Source organism: Contarinia nasturtii, unplaced genomic scaffold (genome assembly GCF_009176525.2).
Source record: "Contarinia nasturtii isolate CC-2019 unplaced genomic scaffold, AAFC_CNas_1.1 Cnas_scaffold_187, whole genome shotgun sequence".
Taxonomy (NCBI): Eukaryota; Metazoa; Arthropoda; class Insecta; order Diptera; family Cecidomyiidae; genus Contarinia; species Contarinia nasturtii.
Window position 1 is genome coordinate 2,880,908 of NW_022197544.1, and position 24,150 is coordinate 2,905,057.

Sequence of the window (24,150 nt, forward strand, 5' to 3'; positions counted from 1 at the left end):
ATAAATTGCTTAAATCCAATCTCCGCGTTGACTTGAATACTGTTAAAATAAACTTTTCATATTTAATTTTTACTGACAACCTTTTGAATCTATTACTGTGAACTGCTCTTACCACCAACCACACACTAATAAAATTGATTAGTTCGAGTGAACTACGATTTTATATAAAATCGATAAGATTTTTTTACCTACAGATAAAGAAAACAAATATTCAAAAGTGTGAAAAGATGAGTGGTGAGCTTTATCAATCACCTCAAGTACTTAGAGCTATTTGATACACATTTTATATAATACTTTTACGCATTGCGCGTGAATATTTCGTTTATCTATTATATAGTTATGGAGTTATGATTCCCATACATCAATTTCGAAATTGAAGCCTATACTTTGAACGAAACACGAAAAATATTCACTGGAAATGGTGTAGAATGGTGGAGAATTATCGGCGAAGAAACAATTTAACACTGATCTAAATGATATTTTATTGAAAGCTGTGTTGAAAAAGTGTTGCAGACGATTTTTTTTCAAACGAAGATTACTATTATTTGTTAGTTTCAAGTGATAAGAACAATTGTTATCTTTATTCGTGCTCTCTTTTTTTATTTCATTCGTTGTCATTGTCGTCATATATTTGGTGATTTTGACAGGTGTATAGCTATTGAATTTTGACGAAGAAAAAAAAATAACTTAAACTTCTTTCGATTATAGACGATTTTAAAACAGTCAATGATTCAATTATATTTTGTTAAAGAAAAAGACTTTGAGATTATGTTGTTTGTCGACTAAAATCCGAATTTATTTGCTTCATCATTCGTTATCTTATCTCATATCTCACGACTGAAGAATGTGTTGGAAACACCTTTAGCTTCGAATATGTTATATTTAATGTATGTTTCCAAGAAATATCAATTCTCTATCATCGAAACTATTATTTTTTGTTTTGCCATTTAAAAAAATTATATTATTTCATAATTCAAACATAATAAATAATTAGACTAAAGTTGAACTCTAGGCAAAAAAAAATTAAACAAAAAAATACACAAAATTTGGTCGATAATATTTTATCAATGTTTTTTTTTTTAATTCATTTTCCTTATCGCAATGGAAAAAAAGAGGGAAAGAAGGAGGAAAGCACATTCATCATTTTCTTTCTTCGAAATATAATCAGTAAATGAACAAAAAACTGCGTGAAAGTGATAAGTTTTGTGGCGGCGCAGGTAAAAAATGCTGTCAGATCGATGCAGCACATGAACGAAATTCTCTTGATTTCCGATTAGATAAAGTGGATTCAATGCGAGAAAAAAAACTTTTATCGATTAACAAACACGTTGATTTATATATATGATTAGATAAGTGAATCTTTATTTTTTTTTTTTCGAGAAACATCATATTTAGTAAAACTGTCGAAAATTAACATAACAAATAAAAATAGAATTTTTATGAAAAAAGACGTCGAGATCCATTCAATGTTCGAAAATTTAGAATGCGACGACAATGATCTCCAATTTCATCCGCATGAGCATGAACGATCCAAACAGATGATGCTTTTGCGCCAAAAACAATTTGAACTATAGATGATTTCGTTAAGTACAAAACCTCGTGTCCTTCGGCTCGAATCTCGCCTGGAAACCTAGTCAGTTTGAAGATATAAAAATAAACGCGATATAAAGATTCGAAAAGTGTAAACATATGGTTTTATTTTTATACAAATGTTTCGCAATTAGTAATTAGATAAATTTTCAAATTTCTATGAAATATATTACCGAAAATTCCACCTAACAACAGCTCCATCACGTGGTAAATAATAATACATGTATTGATCAATGTCATCAACCATTTGCGGTATGGCTAGAGCATTGGCGGATCCTAGTAACGGTCCCAGAAATTTAACTTCAACAAATAGATCAATATTCTTCGATTGAATACTGCTGTACTTTATTTCGTTCAATTTTGCTAAAATTTATTAAATCAAAATTCATATTTTTTTTTAATCTTTATCGAAATTAAATAAAATATTTAACCACATACCAATCCACAAATTATTGTTGTAGTCCTTTACTACTAACTCATCATTATTTTTTATAGTTATTTCTGCAGCAATTAGTATATCATATGCTCCACTTTGTAATGGAATGATCAAAAATAATTTCTTTGGACGGTTGTCCGAGAGAGAATATTGAATGAGAAACTTTGATTGGTGAATCAAAATTAAAGCATATGTTGTTGCAGTTGAACTTCTTTTGACAATGGCATTATTGTTTGCATCCATATCATCTTTTATATACAGCTGAATTGATTTCAGAGCATCATTTTTAAGATCGGTAAACAAATAACGATGTATCTGCGAGAATTATAACGATAAAAAAAGGTCAAGTATTCAAATGGTGAATTAGTATCCTTACTATTTGCTTACCTACCTCAATATTTGATCTCAATAAATCAAATACAATTAATTTTGGTGTACAGTACTGGGATCCGTTATCAAGTAGCCACAAATGCCCATCTGTTCGATCGACAGCTGTTTGGATTGTCTTCACAATTCCATTGCAATCCGATTTATGTTTTGCATGAGATAACTCATTTGGAAAAATTCGAGATTGAATTGGAAGCAAATTTTCCGGCCAAGTTGATTCAATTAATGTTATATGATCTGAAGAAATTAATATGCATTGTGAAAATTAGAAAAATAATATACCTTTTCACTTACGATTTGACGAGTTTGAAAGATTTCGAATGGTCAAAAATGATCGAACATAGAACAAAGAAACGTGCACAATCTCATAGTCGTTGTTGTTGGTGGCAAATTGAAGACCACTATCATCGAATGTGGCCAAGTTCCAAGCAGATGCACCTCCAATTAAACACCAAATTATTGAAAAAAAATTCATTTTATAAGATTTCTTAAGAATTAAACCAACAAATAATTTTAACTAAATTCATAAAAATTGCATACGGTAAAAATGAAACAAAATGTTATACTGAAAGTTTATAATTGAAAGTCTAAAAGTGCACTACATTAATCTGTAGAAAAGTGCACGGCAAACCTTCATAATTTGCATAGTTGAAAAAATTGTTTTGATTCATAAAAAAAGTTGTGTTGGTTTTTAAATATGAAAATAAAAACACGGAAGTTCTTCAAAATCTGAGACGAAAAGTGTTAATGTAATATATAAAATTGAAATAATTCAATATTAATTCATTAATATGGTTTCCGCATAAATTATACCAAAAAATGTATTAAAAATTCCAACATTTTGCATTTCGTTCCATTTACTGCATTCAAATTTGTTTTGTTCAAACATGCAGCCGATTCAGCTGCATTATCGATGTATCATCAATGATGACCTGTCATTCTTATGTCAATACAGTGAAATTTCAGTGGTATAATTTATAGTAAACAAGACATGTGTTTTATTTCGCAATTGATTTCACTGATGAATTTTTTTAAAGAGCACAAAGTATAAAGTAATTGCTGAATCGTTTGCTGGATTTTTTATGAATTAAAATATTGTCAAGATGAAGAAATCTCTCATTTTGACAGATCTTAACGATGATGTTCTCTTAATAATATTTGATGAATGCACACTGGATGATTTATTAAATTTATTTCATGTATGTAAACGGTTTCAAGAGATCATTAAACAATCGACCTTCATAAGACGTAGCTTGGATTTATTGTTAGTTGGCCATCGAAATCACAATGCCGTTTCGTACACAAGGTGAGTTTAAAAGCAAGTTGGCATTCAAGAAAAAAATTAACCATTTATTGTTGTCAGACAATCAATATATTTGGATATTGTCATCCAGATATTTTAACTCATCTGACTGACGTCAGGCGTTGGAACGGAGTGAAAACAATATTAGTGATTGTTATAGCAATATTAATAACGGCACCGAACAGCATTTCTTCGCCTTGGTAATTCATTTAAAGTAAAATAAACATACATAACAGTGTGTACGAAAATTTCACACAACGTCGGTGAGAGACCAATGACATAGTGGAAATGATCCACCTTGGTCCCCTGATTACGATGGTATGTTTGATTTCTCTAGATTAGTTTTTGTCCCATACATTTTTTTTAAACTGAAAATGCTGTATGAGAAGTGTAATACCAAATGTTTATTCAAACTTTCAGAAAGTTAATTTTTTGTAAAAAAAAAAAATGATCTGAGCAAAATTTCACGTCATTCAATATCATGCATGGCTCCCATACAATAGTTAATATTTTTTGGGTTTTTCTATGAAAATTGTATTAAAAATTATTGTATCGCAAAGCTAACGCCAGATTCGGATTCCCCGTGCAAAAAAAACCCCCACTATATATTTTCAATGATAAATAATTAGAATAATTTCTTTTTTAAACACCGATTTTTGATTTTCAAAGAGAATCGTTTTTTTTTAATGTATGGGACAAAAATTAATATATAGAAACCAAATATGCCGTCGAAATCAGAGGACCAAGGTGGATCATACTCACTATATCATTGGTCTTGCACTGACCTGCTCGAGCACAGCGTAATATAATTTAAGTATATACACCAAGCAATTTTGAAAGCGACAAGTAAATGTCTTTGATTATAATTTTGAAATTTAAGTACATGCAAAAAATGCAAATATTCAATTTCATTATCATTGCAGTAGCAGTTTTTGTTTTCATCTGTTTTCTAAATCAATTATATCACTGTTTGGTATCTTTTTGGTATAAAAACCATCGAAAGTGGTAAGCATACAATCTATTGATTCAAATTTTGTGTATCGCTTCTTCTAATTGGTATATCGAAAAGCAGTCTATGATCATATTTCAGAAGTCTGTAACTGTTTCAAGACATTTTTGACAGTGTCGACTCTATTCTTTTGCACATATTGTGGATTCCAAATTTCTGCACCATACTCGATGATTGGTTACTCAAATGTACAATAAAGAATAGCCGTAGAATTTTAGCCAAGCCAATCTTAATTTGGCCTTAGCTGCAACATATAATGAAAGTATTTTTATACATATAACAATCACTTCGGTTATTGTCGCTCCATTCAGGGCCTGACATCAGTCAGATGAGCTGAAATATGTGGACACAGCTGGGCAGACTGAAAAATTTGGACAAAAGTCCATTCTGTCTAGTGCAAACACCTTCTCAGAAAGAGTAAATTTGTAAAGGGGTAATTGAAATTTCCCCCTGTCTACCCAGCTAGGTATCTGGATGATTATTTATTTGACTCGAAAACCACCACCACAATGGATCAAATGTTCAATTCATGTTTTCTTCTTGTTTTACCACACAGAACGATACAAAATCTCTCATATCATAGACGAGTGAAAATTTTCCAAAACTGGTGCTATGGACGTTACGAAGAACATATTTTATTTCAACAATCACAATTTAATCCGTCAAAGATAATTCTAGAAAAAGAATTTTTATTCAAATCACATAGTGGACAATTGAGAAAATATACAAGATCAAAACGAAAAGGTGAAATATTGTATCGACGACCTACTAATACATACGGTGAAGTTCGAGATGCTGACATTACATGTTTGACAAAAAGTGGTGAATCGGTGGTGATTGGTCGTAGGAATGGTCGAATTAAATTGATTTCAATGGATAATAATGAAAATGATCCAATCGAAGAGATCAATGTTAGCTTAAACGAATTTTCAGAGCACCGTGTTGAATCGGTCGATGTTAGGAACGATCTGTACGCAACTGCAACACTGCAAAGAGTTTCTTTGTGGCAAAAACGTTACGAACTTGACATACCATATTTGGATACAGTGGCAGAATTGGGTGCTGGCGTCAAAACTATTCGTTTCTCACCCAATGTTGATAAAATTGCAATGGGTAAGGGTTTGATTATTTTCATTTTTCCATCATTATTTTTATAATATTTCATTATTTTCTATGCTATAGGTAAATACAAAGATACATCTCGGCAAGCACTTCATTTAGTAGATTTATCGACGTGAGTAATAAATGAAGCAAATAAATCCAATTCATCCAATCATTACTTTTCCATGTATGTATTTTCCAGGAACGAAGTGCACCCATTAGCATCAGATTCAGCCTCCATATATGATCTTCAATGGAAAGACAACAATGTAATCCTAAGCGGACATTATGATACAACCTTTCGGCTATTTGACTTGAGAACAAACTGTGACGAACACATTTGGGTGAATTTAATTAGTTATTTATTCCTTTCTTGCGCTGTTCACCATATCGCCACTACTACTACTAAAATGGGACAAATTTTCGTTTTATTTTTGGAAGTCACTTTTTGACGCGAAAATCTCTAGCAACTCGGATTCTTTCTCCGCGAAAAATCCTAGGCAAATTGAAAGATCAATTTTCTACATTGATGAGCTAAAAAAGGTCTTCACTTTTTGAATCAAAACCTCCAATTTTTCAGCAAACTATTTGCTATTGCGACTTCAGATCATTTGCAAATTGTTCTTAATTTAAGATTTATTTTCATTTATGTGTGTGTGATCAAACCCTATAGGCTGTTATATTCTAAATAGTTTTTGATATTGTGGTTATTTCAATTGGACATTTTAGGTGGACCCATATGATTTGGCTGTTTATTCTGTCTCATATGATGGAAATTTTGGCGTTTTGTGTGGCATGAAGTATCATTGTCGTGTCAATTTGTATGACTTGCGTGTGCCAAACAAGTATATCCAACTATATTTTCCGAGACAACGTTTTCGTGGTGCCAAAAGCTTTAGTTCTCCAGCATACCAAGTAGTCAATGATCAAAGCCAACTATTTATCTCAACTGATTATAATTTGCGAGTATTGGATTTCGACGCTGATTGGGCTGCGACAAAAGACTATACAAACATTTTTGTGCATGAAATGATCGTTAATTTATAGCGCAATTGTACTGCTTCGGTATATATATTTTTCAAAAAATTATTGGTATACCTCAATTTATTGTAAACGTATTGAAGAGGACCGTTCAGAAAAAATGTATGAAAAGTCTATGGAATGAATAAAACTATGTTTTTGTTACAATTTGCATTTGATTTTTATTTAAAATTAATTTACATCTAATGATGTTGTGATGTGATGATGTGGATTCTTCATCTTCATCATCGTCTTCTGTTACACAGAAACAAGCATTCGAGTACGCTTACTCGCACTTGCGGTGTTAGTAGAGGCTTTACCCCTCAAAATGAGTTACGCACTCTATTTAACTCTATACGCGTACTCGAATACTTGTTTCTGTGTAGAATAAAAATAGTAATATGACTACATTTCTTAAAATGAATTAAAAAAATCTATTTGCGCCAATAAACAGGATTGTATTTGCACATTTTTTAATACATTTGTTCCCCAATAGATAAGAACTAGTGTACAAAACTTTAAGAGTCCATATATTTCTGACATATATGAAATTTTGACTCCAAATTTTACATGGCGGTATATATAAATTAAGCAATTTCTTACCTGAGCCAGTTTCAACATTGTATATCATATATATCATTGGATCATTAGAAGAAGGATGAAAGAATATAATACAACTCAATTTAGCAAATTTGTAATATTTTATTTTATGTATTTTGATTGAAAGACAATAATTTTCTACTATTTATTATTATCACTTTATTATTATTATTGTCTTTCAATTATTTTTTACAAAACCAATTTCATGAACATAATTATGTCTTTTTTTAATTGACCGTGCCTGGTTAAGGCTTAAAAATATATTTTTTATTATAAAAATGAATGTATACAATGAAGAGAATGGATACAATGGATAAAATTTTTACAATAAAATGACAGTGTTCAAGTTTTGTTATTAATTGTGTGTTTTGTATATTGTTATTGTTGATGTTAATATTATTATGATATTTGTTATTTTTGGGCTAAATGATTTTAATTGTTATTTAGAAGTTTTACACTTGTGGAATGTGTGACGTTGAATGTCCTATTGCCTAGCGCTTCTAACGTAAAATTGACAGTATCACGGGCAATCTCACTCACTGAAGCTGAAGAATCACGGGAAATCTGACTAATTCGAGTTGAGAGAATATAAATGCCAAAACAAATCGAAGCAAAAATAATCAGGAAACGGATGCACCAATAAACTCCAGAACGATGTGGCTTGAGAATTGATTTGAGAGTTGCTTGTTGTGCTGGTTCAGTGTTTTTGATAACAACTTCAATTGGTTCAGTAGTTTTAATTTCTGTAAATCTACCCCGAAACGGTATATCCTCTCTTTCTGGACTTCCGTTCCCTGAGGAAGCCATTTGTTTTTTCCTCAATACAATTTTAATAGTGCGATATTATTGCACTTTGCGAATTAAAAGTCAATATTTAGTTTATTTGTATCGATTCAATCAAAGATTATCCGTAAAAATCATCTAACGCTTTAATCTGTTACATTTCTGTTACCACCCCCCCCCCCCCCATGGTTTGGATGGGAAATTTTTTTTCGCGAAAATTATTCGAATTTGCTAGGGTTTTTCATGAAAAAAGTGAAGACCTTTTTTTTTTTAGCTCATCAATGTAGAAAATTGAGGAGAATTCTTTCAATTTGCTAGGGTTTTTGGTTCCGAGAGATTTTTTTCCGATTTGGTAGGGTTTTTCGCGGAGAAAATTCTTTCGATTTGCTAGGGATTTTCGCCTCAAAAAGTGACTTCCAAAAAAAAAAAAAAAACGAAAATTTGTCTGATTTGCTAGAGAATTTTTTGTTTTGAAAAATGAGAGAAAAATAAAGTCCAATGATGTATTTTTTACTACAATTTTTATTCAATACCATTGGGTTAATAAAGCATTTTTAACAAAAATTAAAAACTGATTCGATCACAAAATTTGACAAAGAGGACATTTTAATTATAATAAAACATTTTTGTCATATTACATCAATATTTAAGGTTTATTCAATAATTTCGTTTTTATGATTTCCAATAAATCAGTAAGCATCAGAATTTGTTCATTGCATTGGTCCAGCCATTCTGAATCATTTGCTGCCTTGATACAACCCTTTGAATACGAAATAATTGTTAGTCCGTTTGTACTTTAAACTTGAATTAATTTTAAAACGTTCAACATATTATTTCAAAAAAAAAAAATCACCTGAGTTGTAAGCCGAGCAGACGATAGCTGTGATACTGCTGTTGTTTTAAGGTTATCTTCCACTTCTTCATATGCTTTCAAACTTGACTCGCACAAATCATTGCAAAGTCCTAAAACTTGAAGCGTCCCCTCCGATGTTTTTGTCCACGCATTTTTTCCCTATAAAAAAAAAAAACTAAAATTTAAACACAATTCAAACGACAAGTAAATTATATTTTATATAGTCACCTGTGTATATGCACGATAGGCTTTTTGTAATTTCTGCGCTTTTTGAAGTGGTTCTTTGTCGAACAGTTTGGCAGAAAGCTCAAATACCACACCTTCTGTCGGATACTGCACACATAATTGTGCTAGAAGATTCTGTGCTTTTTTCAGAAGACGTTCACTGGGGCGACCTAAAGTATGTCGATTTTAAGAAAATATTCCTATGGAAATGACAATAATTGTATACCTTGTGAGTCTGGTGTGTTTTGAAGTATTGCATTTACTGTAATCGTCAAAACTTCTTTGTCTAAATATTTTGATTTCAATTCTCCAAGTCGATGATGTGCATTTAATACATCTTCAAAATTGCCCGTGTCCAACGATACAATGAGAAAATTTTCCCATACTTTCCAGTTATCGTAGTTACATCTTAATGCTTCAGCCAGAACTTTGTGCGCACGTTGTTTGTCACCCAAATTCAGATATGCTTTAGCTAAATTGTTCCAACATTCAAAGCCGTTCGGTTCAATATGTGTATAGTGTCGATACGCTTTTGCAGCCAATTCCCACCGTTCAAGTGACAATGCTGAATAACCAAGTCTTGACCAAACCGATTCTTGCAGTGAATTAATGGCAACTGATTGTTCCAAGTGTGGAATGGCCTCTTCGAATTGCTTTCTAGCAAAATAATATGAGCCGAGATGACGCTGAGCACGACCACTTCTTTTATTTGAAAATTCCCATGCTCTTTCATACCATGTTTTATCATCTAATGAATCACCCAACATGCAATACAATTCAACGGTTTCCTTCTTTTTCAATTCGTTTTGAATCACTTCAGCCGCCTGCATAAAGTTATTATTATGAATCAGCAGATTGTTTTTTCTTCTATTTTAATTTTTTCTCACCTTATGCTTGAGTTCCAACATATTGTAACACATAATTACAGCATCCCATTTCTCAATATCGAGATAAATATCCAGAGCAGTTTTAACAAAGCCCAAGCTAACCAATAAGTCTGCTAGTTGTGTACGAATTATCCAATGTGGACGCATATAAGATGTATACACAAACGATAAACTGCAAATATATCAAAAAGATTCAAATGGATTTCATTCTTACAACGTTTTTTTTTCTTTTCATAAAAATATATTCAAGAGAGATAAAGTTACCGATGAAAATTGCTTGTGGAATCTGATTTCGTTACTAATTTATAAATCTCTTCACATTGTTTTAAGCTTCTTTCGACGGTGCGTTTGTGTGTAGCTTCCATTATGATATTTTCAAACAAAACCGATATACGAATGGACCACGGCCCTTGTTCTTGATACATTAATGTCATTAAATAAGGCATAAGCTCTTCGTTAGCCAATTTATCTTTGGGCTGTGATTTTTGGATGTAATTACTGTAAATAAAAGAGTATAATAATAATAATATTTTATTTCATTTTCATCGAATACTACGGAACTTACTAAGTGCTTAGTATTAAAGCTTGAACTATGCTTTTTGTCCTCGTGATTATGTTGTCCTCTTCATTGATAAATTGAATTTTTTCTAATCGCGTATCATCGTCCAATTGCAAAAGTGCTGGAAGTTTGGCTGGCGCAATGGGAGACTCAATGGATGGTATAACGACAATATCACCATTTGGTGAATCTACACGCAACATCAACTGTGGTACTGGTTTTTGTTGGTATTTCGTTCGAACACCCAATTTTCCTTCGATTGTAATGTTCACATCGAGCAATTGTTGAGCCATTTGTAACTTTTCTTTAGCGGTAAATATTCGTTTGAAGTGTAACTGCCATGCAGAAATTTCCAAAAGACAAATCACCTTTGAATCTTTATCAATATTCTCAACGGTGTTCACATTTTCAACTAAACTATTTGAAACTTTGTTAATACCATTAAAAAACGTATCAGTATATTCGTCAATCACTAATTGGTGTACACCATAATAACGTAAGAGCCAATTTTGATAAATAAATTGGTCAATTGATTCATCACTTATCCTTTCACCAATATGCAAAAGAATAAATTTTGCCACCGCCAACAATTCGGGATGATTCACATTTGTGTTGATTTCTTCACCGTCTGATATTAAATAATTTCGCACTGAGTCATTGCCAATGCGTTGAATATCGGAATGCCATGACAATTCTTTGAACTTGTCGTCTTCGTTAAGCAATGGCCCAACAAAATTATCTTGAACAAATGCTTGAAGGGCTGATATGGCCAGACATAGCATTTCTTCAACACTTTTTGCTGTAAAATCGATGTCAGTGAAGTTCCGCACAATAATTTGAGCAAAAATGTCATTATTTAAAGTTTCAGACCAATTACATTCCCATAATGCTTTTAAACTTGGTGTCCAATCTAAAATATAAACATGTATGAATTGAATCAATGATTTCGTACGAAAAAACTCAAATTTTTCATATATTACCATCAGTACAAATGTTCGTTGAATAATTACAAAGCCAATGTTGATTAAGTGCCATTTTATTCGTATTTCAAAAAAATTAGATTTGAATCACTGAAAAATCCTCATAAAACTTAATTTTATTTCAAAAAAAAAAAACGATTTCAAAATCTGCAAAATAATGTGCTTGAAATGGTATCTGTCTATTGGTATTTATGAGTGATGAACCACAGTAAACATGTTGTTATAGGTTATGTGTCCTTGTTCATGTTATCTATCAACATTTCTTTCATATGGTTTGAGGTATTGTCATTCAGCTATCATTTTTGACTTGCTGACTTATTCGATTCAGCGCATATTTTAGCTTCTTCCATAATATAAAATGCGTTATAAATTTCAAGAAAAACAACAGAATATTCAAAGTTTTCATATCTTTTTATTGTTATTATGAATGTCAAGATTAATAATAGGAAACTAAAAAGTTATATCTCCGAGAAACTTTTGGGTTTTTCTTCTTGAACTATTTAAAAGTATTACGGCCATATAGAATGTTATACATACCCTAGAGTTGATCAGAAGAAAAGAATGGAAAAAATGGAAATTAATCAATGCGTAATCATAGGTGATGACGAGGGTTCCTAGGGGTCGGATGACCCCCCTAAAATATTTTTAGGAACCCTCAACAATTTTGGAAATGTGGACCTTTTTTTTGCTCTTCACTTTTTTTGGCCGAGAAAATTCTTTCGATTTGCTAGGGATTTTTACCTCAAAAAGTGACTTCCAAAAAAAAAAAAACGATTTTTGTGTCATTTTTGGATTTGCAAGGTAATTTGAAGTAGGAAAATTCTTTCGATTTGCTAGGGATTTTCGCCAAAAAAGTGACTTTCAAAAAAAAAAAAACGATTTTATCCTCATTTCGTACAAATTGTTGACATCGTCAGGGACCCCCCATGCATTTTTCCAGGAACCCCCTACAGAATTTTGCCATCACCCCCCCCCTAAAATTTTTTACGTCATCATCTATGATGCGTAATGGATCGGAATGGAAAATGAATCAAAGGAATGGATCAGGAATTGTAGAGTAATGGAATTATACATACCGCAACCAATTTTCGCATTAAAAGTCCATTTTATTGCATATAAGTATGTGTATTTTTATGTTCGTTTGTTCTTTCTTTTCTTTTCAGATGCTGGAAGACATGAAAAGATGGCAGTACACGTAATTATTTTTATCGTAAAATTAAGAAAAAAACAGTTGTTACCACTGAGGTGGAAAATAAAAAATAAGAATTATGTTAAACCATTGGTAATCGATAGCTTCAAAAAATGATCAAATTTGACGAAACCGAGAAATGAGTGAATTATTCAGTGTATTTTTCTGAACGATATGAATCTTTAATTTTATTTCTTACCATTAAATAATCTAAATATAGTAAATAGTTCTTTTTTCAGTGTTTTCTTGTTCATCTCTTTAAAAAGATATTCCTTTGAAATCTTTTCCGTATCTAATATCATATAATCTTTCTGTTTTTCTCTTTTCTTCTACTTTCATTTTCACTTTGTAATTTGTTTCAACATCCTTTTTAACAAACATAATTTTTAATGGTTAACAATTCGTGTTTGTAATCATTCTCTTCAATATTTTTTCATTTTAGACTTGTTTTCAATGGTATAATGATCGCTCTACGTTTGCGTGTAAACAAAAAGCTAAAGTAATCGAAATAAATTTTTTTAATATTTATTAAACATTAAATGTAAAAAAAACGCATCATAATCTATATATAAAGAGCGAATTAAATTTTCTTTTCTATGCCGCAATAATATTATACTGTATAGTATGATTTGTAGTTGCTTTATATCCATTATTTCCAATTATTTACAGCGAAAAATATTTTAGAAATTGCGAAGGAGAAACTGGTTGAAATTCATTAATAATATTATCGCCTCCGGCCGCCTCTTTCAATCGAGCTCGATAGTCGGGCGACTGATCTGCGATGCATGGATGACCTGTGAATTTATTTTTCATTGATTTGAAATATTTTTAAGTGATTGAAATATGTGAAAGATAATCCTACCTGCAGACGGCCAAAATAAACAGCAGCAAAATCTGCATAAAGCCAAAATCTCTGAATACTGATAATCTTCTCTTATTCCATATTTTCTTTAATAAAAGGCAAAGATTTTCATTCCGAAAATTAATAATAAAATCATTTATATTATTAAAATGTTAGTTTATTACCTTCTGAGTGCATGATATATTTTCTGCCAATCTTTAGTATTATTTGGACGCTTCGATGTATTATTCACCAAAATATTCATACTATTCGAATTGATATCGTTGCGTGTATTGCTCGAATTTGCATTTTGATTACTGCTATTTGTGATGCTGTTGTTTCTATCGGCATTATTTGCATTTGTAGTGAATTGATTCTGGATAAATTGATCGATTTGCTGTTTGGTGAAATGGAATTGAGTCAATTCACGCCAAACGCGTTGTTCCGATGCGAGGGCCGCCATAATTGTCCAGGCAGCCGATGAAGCTTCCAAATCTTGATGATCATTGATGCGTAAAATAATTTCACGAACACACTCTTCTGGTAAGTCTTGTAATTTTGGAAAAACATCTGGACCCGGCTGCAAGTAAAATTTCAATTTATTATCCACTGACATGAGACAAAGATCAATTTGTACCTCTTTGATTTTGATTTGTGTGGCCATATCTTGTATCCGTTGAATGGTTTCGACATGACCTTTCCATAAAATTTCGCTGCCCAATGGTTTTCCCCAACATTTTTGATTTTCTTGATTGACAATTTTTTGCAATTGCATCGCTAGTCCTCTGAGTATGTTGATGTTTTGTTGACTATCGCTGACTAAAATTTAGAAACATTTATTTATTATTTTGATATATTGAATTCATTTTGACTGGGATTAATTAAAAATTACCATGCGCGGCAACTTCTTCGAGCATTTGTAATAACATTCGCTGTGCACTTCCAGGCAAACTGGCAATCCCTTTGTTTGAAACAAGTAAACGAAGTAGTGAACAGACATATTGAAACCTTCGCCGATCACGAACCGATGAACGAAAATCTAGACGTTTCACTGCTTCGCCGAGTCCATTGAAACCAGCTATTTCACGTGTACACCGAATTGTTATATGGCAATGAGGAGGAATTTCAGTTTCAGTGTCATCTCCAAGGCTATTAGATGCATTCAACCTGCAGAGATAAATGAATAAAATTAACAAGATTATATCAATGAAGATTACACTTATTTTATTTTAAAAAAAATCAATTGAAAATGAAAATGCCTTCAAAATTTTATGTTTTCAGAAAACTGTTTATATATGTATATATCCATTCCCTTTTTAAATGTTTCGTTTTGCACTCTCTGTGAGCAGCCGTTCATTTCAACGCATTTTTGTCTATTTTTGGAATAAATTTTGTCTCTTTGCTCTGCTCTATTTTTAATTCGAACTCACTTCCTATGTATATGAGTTTTGTGTAACTATGAATAACTCCAAAACGGGAAATATCTTTGGAATTAATTACCGATATTTTGAATTCTTTCGCTTTGTGATTTACGGTAAATATATCCTAAAACTAACTATAGTTTGTATACAAACGATAAACTCTCGTATTTCAACTTACCAACTTTCACTCGTATCACAAGGTTCACTACTGCATCTGTGGATTTGATAAAGAAAACACACATTTTGAGATAAATATAGATTTGCGGCTAAAAATAGTTATAGTCTTTCCAACAAATGAAGAAAAAATAATGAACATTTCAACAGTAAATATTGGATTCTTAAAATGATTGAAATAAACTTTATACATGATAATACAAAAATGTATGTGAAAACGGTTCTAAATAGATCTGTCCATTTTGGGTAGAGGATGAAGAACATAATTTCTGTTAATTTTTTTACATTATATAAGATTAAGATTGCACAATGTTTCAAGCAATATTACATGCCCACATCCGTGTAACGCAATAGCAAGCGTTTTATTTTTATTATGTGTATATGGAATTACGAAACGATTAGCAACGTTTAAAGCTAACTTCCTTTTTTTGAATATTTATAATGAAATTTAAGGTCGCTTTTAAATGATATGACTCGCCCTCTAATAAAAGTCAAAACAAGTAAATAAAGAGAAGCAAAAAATTCTAGCAGGATATGACTCCTTAAACCATTTTTATTCTTAGCATTACAATTAGTTAAATTTCTCCAATAACAATGTATTCACCAGCATATCTGCAAACATTTGAAAGAGTTTGTTAGGAAAATTTAATCAATGGTATGGATTAGATTTCAATCAATGTATATACAAATGTAGTCATGAAAATTGAACACTCGCTTGTGCTACATATAAGGAAATATAGTTTTAGCACTTCTATTTTCAACATTTTCAAAAAGGAGAGACGTTGAGGATTCGCATATACACTGACAGTATTTGTCGTAGGGCTTAATGTAAAACGTGGGACCGTACTACTCAGAAAAACTAACTACTCGACACCCATATTTTGAATTTTTAAGTGAAGAGCCACACATTTTTTTTTAAATAAATTACTCATTGAAAATTGACTTTGCCAATATTTTCCTCATACACCTTGAAAGTTTAATTTGCAAATATTTTCATTTATTTGGCGCTCATATGGCCCATTTATTTGTAATTTCCACGGCAGGATCTTCACCCCCTCTAACTCAAATGGGCACACGTATTTCTTCCCATGAAAGTTACGCATATCATTGGCATATAATTTTTCTTCCCCGAATACCCCAATTCAAAGGGTGGGGATAAATTTTTTATATTGTTCTGACTCTGGCCCTGATCCCACTTTGGCATGTTTTCACTTTTCGACCCAAATTGAAGGTACAAGTAAGAAGGAGTGAATTTTAGGTCAAGTGAGATTGAAATGTGTACATCCTATGGGGAACCGAATATGCAAGTTATTCTGGGGTTAGATGGGGATATGGACTCAATTTCGTGGTATTTTTGGAAATATTCAATTTTCATGTAGAAAAATCCAATAATTTAGTTCCACAGTGTACACAATAAAGTCTCAATTTCATAAAAAAATCCGTAAAAATTAATTCTTATTGGATATTTACTATTCCTATAGAACTTCGCATGTATGCTTAATGAAATCCACTACGTTTCACATTCAGCAACATTGTGCAATGTTTCACCTTGACAATTTCCATCGACGCGCCAACGACCATTTATATACTTGGAGTTACTTTAAAAAATGGGACAATAATTGGGTCAGAAGTTCATACATGATGTGATTGAATATGATATAATTTTTGTCTCCACTATATTTAACATAAGTGGGACATTGCGTACTACTCAAAACTAAAGTTGTATACATAAAGCAGCCAAAACCTCGTAGATGGTCTAGATAAAAAAAAATTATTCACAAATTACATACGACTAAATTTGAAATCATTTTTCAAAAAAAAAATCTAGTAGAAATTCATTCTAGTGGAAGTTCGACAACCATATTTCCACATCCATGGCTGCATGGCATGACATAAGTTCATGTGAAATTGGAAAATAGATAATAAATCTGACAAATGAATGCAAAGGGGTGAATAAAAAACCACACTTTTTTGTTAGCCAAACGTATAGATCCATGTGACGGTATTCTCTGCGTAATTCTACTGTTAGTTAACATATAACATTACCAAGAAACTGGAAATCAATGATCATTTTTGGATTGATAAATATATTTTGAGAAAAAGTAAATACAAAATTGCAAAATTGCAATAATTTGCATATTCAATAGTTATTTCTATTCAGTCATTTTTTTTTGGTGGTTTCACTCTTTTCCCTTGGCAAATATACAAATAATATTGTGAACAACCATTGAAACATAAATTAGAAATGAGATTGACCGGGCCCAGAAGCCCTGAAGAAGTACGTTTGTCTTTGTTTAATTATTAATTATTATATATCATTACGAGATTCAAACATAACACATTGTTTTTGTGTATTACACTTTTCTTTCGTAACGTTTTCTATTTCTCCTACTCTCTTTCTTTTTCGCTTGTATATGTGAAATTTTCATACAGTGAGTGTGCAACATGATTATATACGTACATTAGCGCTACAATCAATTCGTTGTTCAACAAGTACATCTAAGCGTATAGAATGTTAAATAACATTGAATATTTTGATACTTTTCATATAAAATTTGTTCAAAAAGTTTATATATTTTTTCGCATACTGCGTGCTAATTTTACGCTGTTAAACACAGTTTGACTTTAATTGAAGAATGTGTCAAATTCGAATTACTTCAAAATTAGAAAAAAAGAGAATTGAACCCATTGGAAATTTCCACCAATTGTATCTGTAGCTAATTCGAAAGTACTTTGCTAAAAAAAAACTGAAAGTTAACTGCTATGGCTCTAGTAAGCACACATACACCATGCACATAACGTAGTGTAGTTGAAAAAAAATTCAAAATGATTTGGCCATGGTAATTGCATTGCCCCTATATAATCTATTGGGTATATTTTGTATTCGGCGTGAACTGAAATGAGTCATATGTTTGTTGCTGATGATCTGCTGTACGTTGCATCCACCAAATAGATAAAGAGAGAATCCTTTGTTGTTCGTTTATAGCACAGATTGTGTATTTTCTCATTCGGTTTGCAATATTACTTGAATGTTACAGATGTGTGCGCGAGCGCATTCTATTGTAAACAAAACTCAGCTGATTTTTTTGTTCTGTTTATGTCATAACTCTCTCACTAATATTGTAATTGGTTGATTCGTGGTGTAATTTATTGATGCGCAGTTATTGTATGTTATTTAAAATGAAGAAGATAGTATAACTCAGCTATATATCATACATTTCGTTTTGAACTTAAATCAATGAATCCAAAATCGCAAGGCATCAATAAGTCAAAAATGATGAGCAAAAAACACGGGAAATTTTTTTTTGAAGTGGAAAACAAAATATACGTCAATAAAACACACATCTGATGAAAGACTTCAGTGTTTTCGACTTAATAAAAGTGACCAACATTATATTAACCAGTCACAGAGTTTTGTAATTTACCTATTGAAAATGCTCAAAAGTTATTGTATTTGTTGAAATTACGACGTAAAAAAATTTGCTCGCGCTTACCATTGTGCATATTGTCAACATGTGTGTGTTAATGCATATGGGATTCGTAAATTCATTTACAGCGCATACACACAAACATACACATGCAAACGTCAAGACAGCAAAAAAAAAACGCGTGTAGTCGCGTGTCTTGTATTCGAGAGAGTTTATTTTTATTTACTGTTTTCTATTTTTCGTTCGCTTCTTTCTATTTTCTACAACATCTTTATTGTCGTCGACGTTCATTGCGCGAAGCAAACAAAGGAATTGCGTTCCAAACTAAAACATATGCAAACTTTTACTGATTTTTTTCTTTTTGTTTGATGTTCTTTATTGGTTTTTTTTTTGTAGGATGTATTATTATTAATATTTTTTGGGTTTATGAACCTGTATAAATAGAAATAATGACAACTCATCAGCTGCGATTACTTTGAATATATATAAAAGGTTTATCCGCTGTAGTACAACGGCTCTTAAGATCAAAATTTTAGATTTCGATGGGGTAATACAATATATTTTTCTATTTTTGATTATTGATGGAATTCATGCCTACCTCTTACGTTTACCACATTCCAACACTTTTAACTTTTCCCATCCATCATCGGTTTTAACCCAAGCTTCGCCAGGTGATCGCCAATCTTTCGAAATGAATGGCATTTTTTTATTTTTTTGTGTAAAACTGAACCTTATCTATTTGGTTCAAGCCCCGTATTCAAATGTAATCCGTTTCTCTTTTTGTTGTTTTTATATTATTCCAATTTATACTTGAGTAAGAATCACAATTAATCACAAAATTTTATGTCTCACAACAAACAATTTCTCGGCAAATAATCACAATTTCGATGGAGTACAATATGTGTACAATTCTCGATGTACTTTTACTAAAAAATTGTATGTATTAAAATGTATATCTAGCACAGTTTGTGTCACGGCAATAAATGCACAATGTTGTTGCAGAGAAAAAGAAGAAAACCAGAGTATTAAATAATCAACAGCCCCTATGAACTCAAAAATTGTTGGAAATTCTCATTCTTGTGGCACCATATTTTCAGTTTTGTGACAGTCCCGTTTTTTTTTTACAAAATTGGATAAAGTTCGTGTTCCAATTTGGTAAATTTTTCTTCGTCAATTTTTTTTAGTCTTGGCAAGCAGATAGAAATGAGACCAGCTTTCCTCACGAACGCAGATTTCAATCTATATTAAATTATTATCTATTTGGTTTTTGGACACTGAATTCATAAAAGCTCTGTACGATATACTTTTTGATAGCGTTTTATGGTGTTATTGGTGTGTTCTTTGGACGTCGTATTCTTCAATGTTATTTATTTTATGTGAAATGAAATTTCCTGAGTTGTGTTGTTTATATTCTGCACGCTACTATGAAACACCAATTAAATATCCACACAAAACGATGTCACATTGAATACTGTGCAACACTCAAATCTAAAACCATATGTAAGGTACACATAGCACATAGTACAATAACAGTACGATGATTCCGTTTTGTATACATACAAAGCGTTTTCGAATAAGAATCCAACCAAATTAAAATCTCGTGTATGCGCAGCAGCAGCAACAGCTTTTCACTCACTCATTTACAATTGGATTGCCAGTGAGAAAAAAATAACAACAGTATAAACACACCGAAGCAATGTAATACTGCAATTTGAGTGAAATGTTGGAGAAGAAGCAGCAATAATAACAACAATAAAACAATCAGATCATTGTGTGTAGTGTGCGCATGTTAGTGAGTATGTGTATATGTGTGGGTATAATAATATGCTGTTTCGAATACACACAAACAGCGACGACGACTGCTTGTTAGAGCAATGTTCATCAATTAACAGCTGTTTGAAATAATAACACTGGTCATCGTTATCTTGAAAGTGAATGAATTGAGTTGTGTCGATACATATATCATTCTATTTTCTCCAAAAAATGGCATATCTATGGAAACGACTTATTTTTTTCACTTTTAAGATAAATTACTGAATTTCTCTTGCCTTTGGGTCTTGAAATGCGATTCAACTATTTAAAAGATTTTGGTGACAACAAAATAAAAACAATATAATTTTCAATTACTTCGATTTAAATACTATATTTGTATTCCATTAAAAGGAAAGTTGATTCAAAATTAAATAAAAACAAACAAAAAACTTAACGTCCCAAAAAATTGAATCAACCTTTTCCATAATCGGATATTTCGTTAAATAAAATCCAAAATTCTACGCAGATTTGGAGCAGTGATCATTGATTTAATCTCATTGTAAATAAATTCATTTAAATTATTTGTGCGCCAATATGCATATAAATTCGTTCTATTCAGCACCGTTGTTATTCAGCAACATCGTCATTACATAATATCATTGAAATACGAAGTGGAGACCTAACCTCAAATTGACTCATGCTCATATTTTACTGTCAAAAAAGACTAAATTACCGCAATAACATCATTTGTGCTAAGTGGATTTTCCATTTACATGCCAATTGGCGTTGAACAAAAATTATAACAATCAATAAATTGATTTCGAAATGTCTGGAGGATTCAAAATAACAAATCCAAGTGAAGGACCAAAACTATCAGCAGCCCAAATTGCGTTCATGAAATTGACTGAACAAGAAAATTTGAAGCGCGTTAAAAAATTGGAAGCCATTCGCAAACGAAATTGGATAACCGGCTGGACATTGGGTTTTTGCGTGCTCAGCATCTACGGATATACAATTCTTACAGTCAAACAAGAAAGATTCTTGGACGATTTTGAAGAACCAAAAAAAATTATTGTAAAAAAGCCAGAATAAACCATTTCGGTAAGCCGTATGTCCATTGATATATACATTGTATCTAACAATGATTTATAACTATTTCAGTTCACACCACTTCACACCACAATTTAATTTTATAAGCTATATTTGAGTTTACCGAAGAAAAAAACTTGATTGACTTAAGGAATAAAACAAAAACTTATTGAAAATGGCATCACGATTTCCAAGATATAATGCTTTAATTGTAAAACCGGGATCAGGTTCTCGACTACCACCAATGCCAACAATTCGAGATGTTATAAAAATGTATAAACTACGAGCGATGAAACAGTTGTCACAAAATTTTCTAATGGATGAACGATTGACAGGGCGAATTGTTCGTATGTGCGGAGATATATCCGACCAACATGTGCTTGAAGTTGGACCGGGACCTGGAAGTATAACACGATCAATATTACGACGTGGCCCAAAGCAATTGGCTGTCGTTGAAAAAGATCGACGCTTCATGCCGACAATGGAACTACTTGCCAATTCCGTTAGGCCATCGATTCAAATGGATATTTATCGTGATGACATCTTGAAATTTCGCATTGAAAACGCATTTCCATCAAATATTTGTTGTGAATGGAATGGCAACCGACCACCAGTTCACATAATTGGTAATTTACCATTTGCTATTTCAACTCGATTGTTAGTCAATTGGCTTAAAGATATTAGTTTGCGACAAGGAGCATGGGTTTACGGGCGCACTGCAATGGTGCTCACTTTTCAGAAAGAGGTTGGCGAACGTATAGTGGCACCAATTTCAGATGACCAACGGTGTCGTCTATCCGTTATGTCACAAATTTGGACTAAACCAGAACTGCGATTTATAATTCCCGGAACTGCATTTGTTCCGAAACCAGAAGTTGATGTAGCCGTTGTTAGACTTGAACCTCTGAAGGAACCATTAACTACATTACCATTTGATTTGGTGGAAAAAATTATGCGCTATCTATTTTCGATGCGTTCAAAGGAAATAAAGAAGGCCGTTTCGAATCTATATCCAAACGAATTGTGCAAGGAACTAACAACGCAAACGTTTGCACAAGCTGGTGTAAGTCCACTAGCCAAATGCTTTGAACTATCTAACGAGGAATGTTTACGCATAGCCAGCGCCTATAATGACATCATAAAAGAATATCCAAATGTTGCAAATTATAACTATAGAGCTCCTAAAGTGAAAGCCTTCAATGTCGGAATGCTTCAACAAAGTGATATTTCCGGTGAAGATGATGCAGTGGACAAAGAATCTGATGTCAATTACAATATTCCGCATGAGCATCCTTATGATGATTATACTAAATATTGAGATAAAACTAATAAAATATCCTGAAGTCAACACCGTTTTTTTTTGGAAAACTTGAATTTGTAGTATCATTATTATTTAGAAATTTATTTGTGAGAAAATTAATATGAATAAAATTAAATATGAAAAAGATAACAATTCTACTGAATAAAATTATTGGATCGATGCATATTAATCTTAGAACAATCAATAAAGTATAAATGGACTTATGTTTTTTGGTCGTAGGTGTATTCATCATTAATCTGTCTAATAGCTGCCACAATTGATCCACTTTTGAACTGAAGTTATTTTGGTGGAATTTGCGTAAAAAATAGAATTCATTTCCAATACAATTTGTTTTTGTTACCATCATAGCAGTATCTATTGCGTGAAATTATCGTTGTGGGCTGATACCTAGGGGAAAGAAATAATCAACAAATAATCAAAACATCCGTTCGTTCGTTCGTATAATATTTTTTGGTGTTTTTGTTCGTTCGTATGTTCATACGAACAACAAACACGTTCGTTCGTAATTCATGAAAATATATTTTCTCAATGAATATTGCGATAATAAATGTTAATTGGAAAAACTTTAAGTCGATTTTTCCACCTTTTCCGATGGAAAATCGTGAAAAATAAGCAACATTTTGAGTCCCGAGCAATTCAATGGCCAAAATATTTGGCCTGGATTTCAGAACTTCCATAATGAAATTACAATTACACAAAGAATAAATTTGTTTACAGATAAATAATGAGCCCCCGATACGCCAATACCACGTTAAAGAACGGAAAAAAAGGTTGTCTTATCACCTTTCAATCATCCACTGATATTTATAACATATGATTGGGATAGAATAAAAATTCGAGTTGAAATAAATAATTCTATTCTACATAGGTGAACTTCACACTAGAGTGGTCCAAAAAATAAAAAGTTTTCGGTATAAAACGTATTTGAGATCATTTTTGATTAGATATGTATTAGCGATACACTTTTCAAACAAAAATATGAAGAAATCATCCAAATTGATTTTGTATCTGAAAGTTTGAAGAAATTAAAAAAAAAAAGTCGGGAGTACTCCCATACAAAATGTTGGTTTTTGAGCCAAAAATCGAAAATTTTGTATGGGAGGTACCCCCGGTACGCATTGAAATTTCTTAAAACATGTTGGGATTATGTATTTTGGTAAGAAAAAAAGATAAACCATTTTTCACGGTGATTAAATTACTGC

The 24,150-nt window shown here is 31.8% G+C and overlaps 6 protein-coding genes across 6 annotated transcripts; 3 read left to right on the top strand and 3 right to left on the bottom strand.

Annotated features, from left to right (window-relative positions):
• Positions 1-1,372: 1,372 nt before the first annotated feature.
• On the bottom strand, positions 1,373-2,989 carry LOC116352610. Its single transcript, XM_031785334.1, has 5 exons — positions 2,708-2,989; positions 2,418-2,650; positions 2,029-2,341; positions 1,764-1,953; positions 1,373-1,630 (listed from the first exon to the last, which is right to left on the bottom strand). The coding sequence occupies exons 1-5, from the start codon at positions 2,886-2,888 to the stop codon at positions 1,438-1,440; spliced, it is 1,110 nt and encodes a 369-aa protein (XP_031641194.1). The 5' UTR covers positions 2,889-2,989; the 3' UTR covers positions 1,373-1,437.
• A 402-nt stretch (positions 2,990-3,391) lies between these two features.
• LOC116352325 (F-box/WD repeat-containing protein 4) lies at positions 3,392-7,016 on the top strand. Its single transcript, XM_031784834.1, has 5 exons — positions 3,392-3,719; positions 5,282-5,838; positions 5,908-5,959; positions 6,029-6,170; positions 6,556-7,016. Exons 1-5 carry the CDS (start codon positions 3,517-3,519, stop codon positions 6,871-6,873), a joined length of 1,272 nt encoding a protein of 423 aa, XP_031640694.1. The 5' UTR covers positions 3,392-3,516; the 3' UTR covers positions 6,874-7,016.
• Positions 7,017-8,757: 1,741 nt separating this feature from the next.
• LOC116352234 (tetratricopeptide repeat protein 27) lies at positions 8,758-11,931 on the bottom strand. The gene is made up of 8 exons (XM_031784659.1): positions 11,734-11,931; positions 10,760-11,663; positions 10,459-10,692; positions 10,195-10,366; positions 9,534-10,131; positions 9,311-9,477; positions 9,083-9,241; positions 8,758-8,989 (listed from the first exon to the last, which is right to left on the bottom strand). The coding sequence occupies exons 1-8, from the start codon at positions 11,786-11,788 to the stop codon at positions 8,876-8,878; spliced, it is 2,403 nt and encodes an 800-aa protein (XP_031640519.1). The 5' UTR covers positions 11,789-11,931; the 3' UTR covers positions 8,758-8,875.
• A 927-nt stretch (positions 11,932-12,858) lies between these two features.
• On the bottom strand, positions 12,859-20,278 carry LOC116352163 (F-box only protein 32). Its single transcript, XM_031784552.1, has 7 exons — positions 19,385-20,278; positions 15,363-15,398; positions 14,656-14,930; positions 14,401-14,582; positions 13,949-14,343; positions 13,785-13,870; positions 12,859-13,716 (listed from the first exon to the last, which is right to left on the bottom strand). The coding sequence occupies exons 1-7, from the start codon at positions 19,486-19,488 to the stop codon at positions 13,586-13,588; spliced, it is 1,209 nt and encodes a 402-aa protein (XP_031640412.1). The 5' UTR covers positions 19,489-20,278; the 3' UTR covers positions 12,859-13,585.
• An 839-nt stretch (positions 20,279-21,117) lies between these two features.
• LOC116352167 (cytochrome c oxidase assembly factor 3, mitochondrial) lies at positions 21,118-21,810 on the top strand. Its single transcript, XM_031784556.1, has 2 exons — positions 21,118-21,639; positions 21,700-21,810. Exon 1 carries the CDS (start codon positions 21,364-21,366, stop codon positions 21,628-21,630), a length of 267 nt encoding a protein of 88 aa, XP_031640416.1. The 5' UTR covers positions 21,118-21,363; the 3' UTR covers positions 21,631-21,639; positions 21,700-21,810.
• On the top strand, positions 21,700-23,001 carry LOC116352164 (dimethyladenosine transferase 1, mitochondrial). Its single transcript, XM_031784553.1, has one exon. It carries the CDS (start codon positions 21,803-21,805, stop codon positions 22,943-22,945), a length of 1,143 nt encoding a protein of 380 aa, XP_031640413.1. The 5' UTR covers positions 21,700-21,802; the 3' UTR covers positions 22,946-23,001.
• Positions 23,002-24,150: the final 1,149 nt, after the last annotated feature.